Source organism: Dromiciops gliroides, chromosome 2 (genome assembly GCF_019393635.1).
Source record: "Dromiciops gliroides isolate mDroGli1 chromosome 2, mDroGli1.pri, whole genome shotgun sequence".
NCBI classification, from domain to species: Eukaryota; Metazoa; Chordata; class Mammalia; order Microbiotheria; family Microbiotheriidae; genus Dromiciops; species Dromiciops gliroides.
The window spans coordinates 594515326-594527594 of NC_057862.1; the positions used below are offsets into that span (position 1 = coordinate 594515326).

The 12269-nt window shown below is 38.9% G+C and overlaps 1 protein-coding gene across 1 annotated transcript in view; it reads right to left on the bottom strand.

Moving 5' to 3' along the window:
• SPTBN1 (spectrin beta, non-erythrocytic 1) overlaps positions 1-12269 on the bottom strand; it is a 269957-nt gene that overhangs the window by 101924 nt on the left and 155764 nt on the right. Inside the window, 2 exon segments of the mRNA XM_043984887.1 lie at positions 2519-2566; positions 2568-2671. Coding sequence (XP_043840822.1) covers positions 2519-2566; positions 2568-2671 — 152 coding nt within the window.

A 12269-nucleotide genomic window follows, 5' to 3' on the forward strand; every position in this document is an offset into this window, starting at 1 on the left:
CCGCCTCTCCTCCAGACTCAGAGGAAGCTTCAACCACCAGTTTGAGTCTCAGACAGGCTCCTGGTGGAGGACTTGGAGGAAGAAGCAAGCCAGCTGGAGCTCTAGGCTAGACAGGCTTTTTCTGAACTTTCTGACGCAGGTGTTCTCTTTTTACTAATACCTGGTATGCTTTATAAATGCTTAATGCCCCCCAACTGGTGCTAAAGCTTCTAATTTATAAGTAACAAATATATTAGAAACCCCAGCTAATTTTCCCCAGACTTGGGACAGAAATAAGGTGACCACACATTTCATTTTAAACACCACAGAATGGAGAGAAGGCCAGTATGTCAATAAACATTCAAACAACAACTATGTGCTGGGAAAGAAAGGCCAGGAAAGACAGATTAGGGGCACATTGTGAAGGGCTTTAAAAGATACATCCAGGTTTATATTTCATCTTAGATGCAAGAGAAAGCCACTGTAGTTCACTGAGTAAGCATGAATACTGTTAGATCTGTGCTCAAGAGAAATTATTTTGGCCTTAATGTGCTGGATAGACTAGTGGTAAAACCCTTGGGATGATCAATTAGGACTCTATTATAATATGCTAGATGAGAGGTCATGAGGGCCTACACTAAGATGGAAGCTAGTGAGAAGAGGCCCTATGAGGAAGATGTTGCTGAGACAGAGACAGCAAGATTTGGCAACTAACCAAAAGGATGAGGGAGAAAAATTGAAGATGCTGCTGAGGTTATGAACCTGAGAGATTGAAAAGATCGTGGTACCTTTAACCAAAAGAAGGTGTTTGCAAGAGTGGAGGGTCTGAGGGAAATGATGTCGAATCCAGTTCTGAGCATGACAACTTTGAGGTGTTTCCAGGACAACCACTTAGAAATTTCCAATGGGCGACTGTTAAGTGGGTGGTGAAGTGCGGAGGGTGGGAGGCACAGATACGGAGGCACAGAATTGTGGATTTAGAGCTGAAAGGTCTTTAGAGATCATTTAGTCCATTTTACATATAAAGCAACTGAGGTCCATGGAGATTATGATTTGCCCAGTAAGTCCAAACCGGTGGTAAATGGTAAAAGTTCCTTTAAAATTTTTTTTTATTATGAACTCACTATCAACAACTAAAGACATTCCAATATATAGATATATAACCAAAACTGGGAGGGGATGGGGGGAAGGGGGAGAAGAATGGTAGGATTGTATAGGACACAATGAACTTACTTAGGGTAATTATCAAAACTGCCCTGTTTTTCTATTCCCCCCTTCTGAACTTTTTTGGCAAAGCTTTCTAAATAACAGGTTTTCTCGACATCGTTTGTTATTACATCATCTAATTTCCCCATAGCCTTCTCTCTCACCCCTTCCAGAGAGCTATTGCTTAAAAAACATGAAGAAAAAACAAAACAAGTTCAACAAAACCAATCAACATTCTGAAAACATTTGACATAGTATTCAGTGTTCCATACTCATGGAATCTCCACCTCTGCAAAGGAAGGAAGGACAGAGGGGGAGAGCAGATGGAAGTGTCTTTTCATTTATACTCTCTGGGGCCAATCTTCGGTTATTCTAATTTATAAAATTCAATGTCAATTGTTTGGCCCTTGTTATTACTTCTCATGTACGCTGTTTTCCAGGTTCTGCTTACTTCATTTTGTATCAGTTCCTAAGTCTTTCCATACTTTTCTGTATTCACCAAAATCATCATTTCTTAGAGCACATAACATTCCATTCCATTCATGTGCCACAATTTGTTTAGTCATTCCCCAAGTAACGGACATTTACTGTGATTCCAGATCTTGATACTATAAAAGGAGCTGCTATAAATATTTTGGAGGATGTGGGGGCCCTTTGTTTTTGTCACTGGCTTCCCTAGGATATATGAAGGCAGGAGAAATCTCTTGGTCAAAGGTATGGACATTTTAGACAGTTTATTTACATAATTCCAAATTTCTTTCCAGAATGGAAATTCATGGCTCCTCCAACATCGGTGTGTTTGCTTTTTCACAAGTCCTCTTATTTATTGTCATAGCTATAAGCTCTTTTCTACCACACTAAATTACTTTGTCTTTTGGGGAGTGGGAGGCTGGGGGTGTTGAGAGCTGTAGTTTTATTGCTGAAGTTCAGTCTACCAAGGCAGATAAGCAACTCAAGTTAAAGGACCTGTCCAGAGTTCACTCAAATAGTACATGCATTATCAAAGGCATAACTTGAACCCAGATCTTCCAAAATAAAAGAAGTGCTCTCCCTACCTACTTTGCAATGCTGCTTCTACCCTTACCAACCAAACTATAATTTCACTAAAGCAGGAACTTTTTGTAAAGTCAAGAAAATGAGGCTGTTTTATTATATCAAGGACATTATGGACTCAAAAACTTACTGTCTATTTTCCAAACCATTGCCATTAGCACTTTCTGTCCTGACAAATGTGCAACAAATTACAAAATATTATTTTTAAATTTTTAAAATATTGTTCCTCTAAATTGCAACTAGAAAGGGAAAATCCAGAATGAAGCTAAATCTCACTTACAAGTCTCTCTCCGGAGAGAACCTCAAGCAGTTTGATGAGCATTCGTCCCATCTCTAAGATCAGTGTACAAATCTGTGATTCGACAGGACACACGGGCAAGATGTGAATTAACCCACTTGGTAAAAGTCTTCTTTTGTACAGCCTCACGCTCATCTGAGAAAAAAAGAGGGAGAAAAAAAAATGTAATTTCAACTACAGCACAGGCAATCATGTACAATAACTCTGAAAGTAATGGGCATGCACTCTCATTTTGAGGAGCAATTTCATAAAAGCACAATAAAACCAAATGCGAACAAAACAGCTACTTTCCTCCTTCTTTACTAGGCATTTGTCTGAAAGTCAAGAAGTGGGTAATCCATAATAAATGAAAGTGAAAAACTGGTTACTAACAATGTCCCATTCCCTTTGTTTATTACTCCTCCCCCTTCCCAGAGAATACACTAAGATCTAAGAGAATATACACTAATCTAAAAGGGACCTGAGACATCTAGTCAACACCCTCATTTTAGATGAGGAGACTTGAGGCCCTGAGACATGAAAGTGAACTTGTCCAAGGTTAGCCAAGTAGGAGGTGTTGTCGAAGGTGGGACTGGAATGGGGGTGTGTCCTAACTCCAGAAGCCAGCTATCCTCATTGCACCAAGATGCCTCCCCAGCTATTTGTATTAGAATGTCCAGTTCATAAAACTTAAAATTATTAAGTATTCAGTTCAACAAATATCTGTTCAACTCTCACATAAAAGAAGAAGAATATGGTACTAAGATCTCTAGCTATTTATTACTCCTGTCCCTTTGAGGGAGAGGGTATAAAAGAGTCTTGTGTACATCACACATAGATAGTAACTGATACTTCAATACACAATAATAAATAAATATTATGAAGTGCTTCCTAGGTGCCAGACAGTGGGGATACAAAACCAGGCAAAAGACAGTCCCCTTTCTCTCAAGGAGCTTACAATCCAATCAGGGAGACAACATACAAACAAATATATGCAAAGCAAACTATGTACAGAAAAATAGGAAATAATTAACAGGGGAAGGCAAGTACAATTTTTCTGTCTCTATTGAATGATCTAATTACCTATGGAAAGGACCCCAAAGACTTCCTGTAATATGGATTGTAGCCCATCATTATATACTGTCTTAGACATTAAAACTAACCAAGTTTAAAATATTTAATTCATTTCAAATAATAATAAATCCACTAGATATTAACAGCAATATTTTGTTTTATGAAAATCAACTCTATTTTCCAAAACAAGAAAAACTGGTCGAGTTTTGGTATTCTATTTCAGTTATTTCATTCCAAAACATGGCTAGCAAGATAAACCATGAATCAAATCAGGTCAGGGTAGCAGTGGTGGTGGTGGTAGTGGCAGTGGTGACTTTCTAACAAATTAACAGCTTTGAGCATGTCCCAACCTCCTTAAGGTTCAGGTTTCTCATCTATCCAATGAGAAGTTCTACTCAATGAACTTTAAGATCTCTTGCAGCTCTAAATCCTTTTATAGTGAAGGTTGGGCTGGAAGTTCCCCAACTTCTTCAGTTCACAAAACCCTTTGTGGCTCTGTAATTTTTTCACATTGCCCCTAGGTCAAAAGAAATATCTAACAGTTACATTCATTAAGTAGTTAGGTTGAAAATTTTAAATATCCTACTACACCCCATTTGGGAAATTCCGGGTCAGCGCTCTACCCATCGCTATTGGGGCCCTTCAAGGAAGGAACACTGTGTTTAAATCACATACAATGTTCTCAGAGCCTTTGGTCAATAAACTAGCCGCCTGCCTACACAAAAACTTCCCATTCCTTGCACATCCTCATCAATTACCTTGGTCTTCCACTGCTACATCTAATACAAAATTAAGCTGAGTCTAGTTCAGTGATTATTTGTGTTGGAACAAAGAAATGTGTTTTATGCCATAAGCATTTAAATACTTGTTCAGTTCAGTGCAACAAATATTAATTCAGCATTTATGTGCCCCTTTGACTTGGATACGTGAATGAGGAGAAAATGAAGACTGATTGGGATCAGGGTCCCTAACATTTCCTTCTGGACTATACTGCTATTCTGACAAAAACATAGCAACATCAAGAAAAAGGTCAGCCTGGTTATAGCACCCTTAAGTGTAATTGGACAGCCTCCTACAGCCTTGTGGTTAACCTGCCCTCTTAACACTGGTTTACAAAGTTGGGTAAATGAATGTGGAAACCGTCCAACCCTGTATGCAAAGTCCTTTCCCCTGCTTCCAGGAAGAGGAGAAAGAGGCCCTCACAGCATGACCTTTGATGCAGTGAACCTGGTAACAGAGGGTATGGGCAAACATCCAAAGAGTCCAATCACCTTTCTGAATCTGCTCTACAGTCCAGACTCAACAGGCAGAGGCACCCCAAGATGTGGGAATTGGGGGCAAGACAGAGAAGAGGGTCAAACTATCAAGAAAAGAAACTTTGGCAGGAGAGGGAAGAGTAAGAGAAGGTAATATAGGTATTAAAGAAAAAAGGCGTTGGTTTGTTTAATATTATAATGCTCATGGTAGAAGGGAATAATTAGGCTTCTTTTTAATCGAAGGTTGACGGTTTCCATCCAACAGGCTCAAGGAATGATACAATGGCATCCAGAATAAGCCTTACTGAGATGCACCTCAAGAAACGAGCCCCAGGTAAATTCTGACAGCTGTGACAAGAAATCCCTTGTCAGGTGCATTGAGGATAAAATAAATTTGTTTTAAAATAGCATCACCTACTGTAGAGTTAAGAGTCTAGTTCAGCCTCACAGTCGAAATATGGTCAGACTCTCCCAGCCCAGGAAACAAGATCAAAATGAAACTTTGGATTAGGATATTTCTAAGAAAAACAGCACAATAATTTGTTCTTCTGCCAACTGTCAATCCGCTGGATGGATTTCACATTAAAAGGGAAACTTTGCTTCTTTTAGGTTAACATTAGGGAAGCGCAAAGACAATCTCTCCCCCTAATTCCCAATCTAGAAGAAAAGTAGGCAAACCCTAAACCTCATCCCCTAAGGGTGATTCTTCCATGACAAGGTAAAATGATAAAAATACTAGAGGAAGAGGTCTGGAGCGAGCAGATAATGAAGTATCCAAACTCTAGGAGCTTGTGGAGTTTCTTATGACTGTTCAGGGCCAGTGGGGAAAAGAAAGGAGGATTTAATCAAATCAGGAATGTATTAGATGCCTAATATGTGTCAAGCACTAACATACTGAGACAAAGGTGAAAAGTCCCTGCTCCCAAGTTTACATCCTACTGGAGGCCCGCCTCCTTCCCTCCCTCCCACCCCCAAAAAGCACACCCTAAACTTATAATCCGGCCTCAGGCACTTGACACAGTGAGCTGTGTGACCCTGGCAAGTCAATGAACCCTCATTGCCCACAAAAAAGCACCCCCCCCCAAAACAAAAAACAACAACAAAAAAAAACACACAAAGCAAATAAAGAAATTAATTCAAAGAATCTTCAGAGGTAGGAGGAACCTAATGGTGACAGTCACCTAGTCCAATTCATATTTGAAAAGAATCTCCCTCTGTATCAGACCCAAGAAAAGGTCATCAAGCTTTTTGGTTGAAGGGCTACAGTGAGAGGAACCTTCTACCACCTGGCCTAAGGCAGCACATTCCATGTCTTCACAATTCTATCTTTAAGGAAAACCGTCTGAACATATTCTCTCTCTTCCTTGTTTTTCTCTCATTCCCTCTTCGCTCTTGATCTTTCAAGCATACTAAGAAGCAACCATCTAGTGAGCAACCAGATTTTGAAGGTAGATTTCAGAAGGCCTAATGAACTTAGCTTAATTTCAAACATTTCAGCCAACACACATACTGTGTAACAGCACTGTGGCAGGTGCCCAAGGGAAAAGTTTATTTCAGAATGTCTTTGCCATCACTGTGCTTTCAGCCTAGCAGAGAGATGCTGCACATTAGTATAAAACAAAATAAACACATGATGAGGGAGGGACGCTCACTCCCCCAGCTGTGGAGGATTTCTACAAGAATCTCAGACTAGCTATGAGGTGAGGATTGATGACGATCTGCACCAATGTGGTTCAGAGGGAGTATCCACAGTGAGTTGGACAAGTACAACAAAACAAAGACTTTATGAGGTCTGAGAGGGAGATAGACAATCTTTACTGACCCAGGTTGGGGGAAGGGGGGAAGCATTTGGGCTCTAAAGAATGGGTGGGAATTCAAAAGAGAGGTGGGATGTTTCAAGGATCCTATTTATCTTGGATACTGGATATAGGATATATTTGTTTTCAAATTGCTTCCATTTAATTGTAAATTTCTTGAGGGCAGAGACTGTCTTTTGCCTCTTTTTGTACCCCTAGCACTGAGCACTGGTGTAAAGCATATAGTAGGCACTTAATAAATGTTGATTAATAGGGACTGAGGCTAGAAAGCAATGGAACAAATTCTGGGAACACAGAATAATCCAGTTTGGCTAGAGCAATACAGAGTTATGGTTGGGCTAAGTGCACATAGTAAGTACTTAATAAATGTTTATTGTATTGTAGAGGAAGGTCATCCATGCAAGTTGTTATGTATGTCCATTTCTGGGGAATAAAAGTATTGTTATTTGAAAAACATTTTGTTAGGAAGGAGATGAGAAAGGCAAAGTCAAAGGGATTGGTAAAGCACAAGTTTAGGATAGGAAGCCCCCCACTCCCACCCCAAATGTGATTACCCCATGCAGAAGCCAGAGAAAACACTCAACTGATTATGGAAGACTGAAAAAAGTGGCCTACAGCTGTTGTTCTGCAGTAGACTGCTATATCTTGTACATAGAAACCTTTCAGGTTAAGATAGGGAGATAAAGAAAAATAAATCTATCTGGCAGCTCCCTTAGTTATGTGCTCTTTGCTCCACCTGTCTTCTTCCCATCTTCCTCCCTGATATCATCCCTTCTACTTCTCTCCCTTAGCCAGCCACACCCCATAGATAAGGATGGCAGCCAGGATTTCAGGAAGCTATTTTTGTAAAAAGCAAGAATGTACATTTCTCCCGTTTTCATTCTGAAAATGTCCTCTCACAAGGATTGGAGGTAAGGGACAGCTGGAAACCAGTATATGGTATAGTGGAAAGTCTGAGGACCTGGACTTAAATTCAGATTTTGCTACTCAAAAACTATCCACCCTCAGAGAAAGAACTGACAATAGAAATACGTATAGTATGATCTTACACACATGTATATGTATGCATATGAAGTGTGTGTGTGTGTGTGTGTGTATATATAATTTATTTGGGTACACACACACATATACATTCGTGTAGCCTGCTTCAAGATGGGGGAGGGAGAAAAATAAAATAAAAAGTGCAAAGCCTTCCCTCTGTTGTCTCCAATTTATCATAAGCATATATGATGTCATATATATCTATATAGAGATATAAACTGGGGAAGACAAAAATGCAATTTTGCTCAATAAGATTTATACATATTTATATGTATCATATAAATACCGTATATATCATATAAAGATAGAGATCTCATTTGTACATACTAGTTTACACGCTGTCTTCCCCATTTGACCATGAGTTCAACAACAGTGACTGGTTTTTTTGCCTTTATCTGTATACCCAGCACTTACTGATAGTGGCATTTGATTTGGACTCTAAAGACTTGGTAGAAATTCATCAGAGAAAGAAGTTATGGAGGGCATTTCACCCACAGCGACTGAGACAAGGAAGCAAGAGGATAAACTGAGGAAACATGGATAATTATCTTAATGACAAAAGCATACTAATGGAGCTGCCCATTGGATATTCTTCATATCTTTTGCTATTATACATTTTTGGATATTTTATACTATTTCTTCAAAATTACTTCTTTGGAATGTGCTGCTTAATACCTTTATCAATATGCCATGGATAAACACATAGATGACATGCTAAATACATAGCTACAGCCAAGAATGAGATGATAATGATAGGCTAGAACATTTGATAAAATTTAATAAACATAAGGTTTACACCCATGTTACAAAAAATACACACACACACACACACACACTCTCTCTTGAGAACACAATGATAGATGTGTGACTAGGTAGCAGTCTGTCTGGAAAGAAGTCTAGGAGTTTTAGAGGATTTTTAAGTTCATTTTTAAGTTCAAAAGTTTGAAGGGGAAAAAAAAGGCTACTTCTGTCTGTGTCAGATTCCATCTAGCATATATGTTGTATCCTGAACGCTGTATTTTAGGAAAGACAAATGATAAGCTGAAGGAATGGCAAAAAAAAACTGACCAGGCAGCGAAGGTTATAATGCCATACAAGAGCTGGCTGAAAGAACAGGAACTTTACAGGTCATGTTTTGGCCTGGAAAAAGATTTCATTGAGATAAAATAATGGTCTTCCAGTATGTAAACAGCTATCCTATGAAAGATGGTTAGACTTAGGATCACAGACTTCGAGCCAGAAGAGACTTAAAGGCCTTGTAGTCTGACTCTTTTTGTGTCCCCAGCACTTACCATGGTACCTGGCACCTAGTAAGTACATTTGTCAAGTGCTTAGTACAGTTCTTGGCACATAGTACGTACTTAATGCTTGTTCCTTTCGATTTCTCCCTTACAGATGGGGAATTAAGGTGCAAAGAGAGGTCAAATGACTATGGAGCTAGTGTTCAAGGCTGAATATAAACTCAGTCTTGCTCACTCCAAATCCCATACAATCTCATGCTACCTCTTGTTCCCAATGAACAAATAGGAATCATAAGTTAAAGAGAAGTAGATTTTGGACTTGATATGTGGGAAAACTTCTTAACAGGACTATCCAAAAGTGGCATTGTTTGCCAGGAAAAAGGTAGGGGAGAGGGGTGCCCCTCAATATAAGTCTTCAGCTGAAGCCTGGTTATTCTAAGTAAGATTCTTGCTTCAAATGCCTCCTGAGTTCCCTAGCTCTCTAAGACTGCTTTTCTAGAATCCCCCCCCCCCCCCCGCCTCTTTTCAGGCTAAAAAAAAAATGGAAAGAACTTCAGTTATTTCACTAGTTACTTCACTTCATTTCTCAGATGATTTTCAGACTCCTCATCTTCCCTGGAATGGATATATTTCATGTTTCTCCTTTCCTGAAGTGCTATATCCTCACATCTCCAAGTTAAGCTACCTTACAATCTGGTGGCATAATATAGCAAAGGCATGAATTTCATTTGATATCAGCTCCCCCCCCGCCCCCGCCCTGTCCTGTCTCCCTGCCCCAGAACCCCCTCCATCTCTACCCAAGGAAGAACCTGACACAAAAGTAAAATCTGAAAATTAATGGTGACCAATTCCCATGCTTAAAGTGGGGTGCTTAGGATCTGACACAAAACTTCAGGTGTGGTTTTACCAATGGAGAATATGCTGAATCACAATACAGTATTTCTACTGATAAAAGTCTGATTGTATCATTTTGATACTACAATAGTTTATCTTCATCAGTGCAGGTATTTTCCTCTACCACAGAGATCCTAAATCATCTAGGCCTTAGAAATATCCAGTGAATTGTGGTTCAAAAAAAATTCAGACCCCAGCTCTGGTGATGAGTCTCCTGGTTTATGGACACAGTCCACTACCTCACTGGACCATAAAATCTTTCCAGCTTGCTAAGACTTTTTGAAGAAATAAATGTTAAAGAAAGGAACTAAATAGTTAAAAGTCACTGCTACAAATATAAAATATTTCTTCCCATTTCACAACGGGCTTTACTCTTTCGACAGTTTCCTCATTTGTCTAGTAAGAGATAAAACTGTCATGTATAGGTCTGTGTGTCAAGTTAAAAAGGATACCAAGTAAACTAAAATGTTGAGCGTCCTATTTGTTTAGCAGTAACCATGACTGGCCACTACAGTTTAAATCACGCAAAAAATGTACATAGAGATGTAACTGTAATGAGTATTTTAAAGCTGACTCATGCTAGGAGCTGACTTTCATGAGACATGGTCAGCTGTCAGATAATGAAATCTTCCATGAAATTTTGATGAATTCCTTTAAAGAAATATTTTTAGATTTCTCTCCCTCCCGCCCCCCCAAATGTAATACAAAAGAATATGGGTAGAAACCCAAAAGTGTCTCGGACTGGAGGTGGAAATGGGAAGGAGGGAAAAATATATCACATACACATGCTCATTTCCCTGGAGTAGACCAGAAAATACAACATGCAAAATGCATAGAGCAGGAAACAGGAAACAGGCAACTGGCTGCATTGATAATACAGAATCAAACTTATCTTGAGGCCACAAAAGGAAGGAAGTTAATCTTTTGAAGGAAGACACCTCCCTAAGTCAGATTGCTCTAGGGGCTTCCAACTATTTTTTTTCTAGTTACAGTTTACATGTTCATTTATACATAAGTAACCTACATTAATTACCTAATTACTTATGTTAATTTTCCTCTTACTTAAATTAATTTGCATATATAAATTTTAAGTTAATGAAATTTTAAAATCTTACAGACTAAATTGGAAACACAAACACAAAATGAATAAACCAGAATTATAGGCACATAAAAGGAAATGCCCCTTATTAGATTGTAGACTTTGAAGGGAGGAGAGCTAACTATTCAATTAAGACTCTACTCTCATTCAACTTTACATTACCAAAAACAAAAACCAAACGACTATGTTTGGAAAAACAACAAATAAATAATCTTAGGAAAATATTTTATTAAAAAATTTTAAAGGGGGCAGCTAGGTGACCCAGTGAATAAAATATCAGCCCTGGATTCAGAAGGACCTGAGTTCAAATCCAGCCTCAGACACTCAACACTTCCTAGCTGTGTGACCCTGTACAAGTCACTTAACCTTCACTACCCTGAAAAACAAACAAAAAACCAAAAGCCAAACTACTGTCTCGAAAAAACTTTATATTACCAAACAATCTGAACAGTACTTATTTCTAGTTCGACATCCTATCTTTTAAATACAATACATATTAAGCTGCAGCTACAATGAATTTATTTTGGATATTTATTCCAGGTCCAGTTAGCTTTATCTCCATTTTGAAAGAAAGGAAATGAAGACACTAAAGCTTTAAGACAAGCCCAGGAAAACAGGGTGACAAAATGGTGCCAAATCATGAGATCTTGGTCACCAATCCACTGGATGATTGCCTGGTTCATGGTGTTGTAATCTGTGCAACCTAGTCCTTTTGACTGAAGTCACAGTGGAAACATAAACTGAAGAGGAAGGGGCAATAATACACAGTTATTTTAAAGACCGATATTTGGTGCAATGAATGAAAAATGATAATGTATCCTAAAATCATAGTTCTAAAGCTGAAGGGACACTCTCCGAGGCCTGGAGTTCAACCTCCTCTCTCCTTTTCTCCCCTCCTCACTTTACAATTGGGAAAACTAAGGCCCAGGGAGGTTACCACTACACCTTGTGCTAAGTGACTTGCCTAATATCAAAAAGGTAGTGTCAGAATCAGAATTAGAATCCAGGTATTCTTCAGTCCCAGATCTTTCCCCTGTAGCACTCTGTGCCCCAAAGCCTACAGCACCCAACATTTCTAGGCCACAGAGGTAAACATAATGGAATATTATTGTGCAGCAAAGGGAGGAGAGGGGAAGCGGAACAAGAAAGATTATGCAGAGGAACAGATCACTAAAAGAAAGCTGAACTTCCAGTAATGAAAAAAACAATGACCATCCTAAAGAAAAGACACCCAAAAGTATCAACTCCTTCACAAAAGAGAAATAGGGGATTACTATACTGTCAGGTAAGATTTCTGTGTCAAGATGTCCTTGTAGGATTCAATAAAGGGTG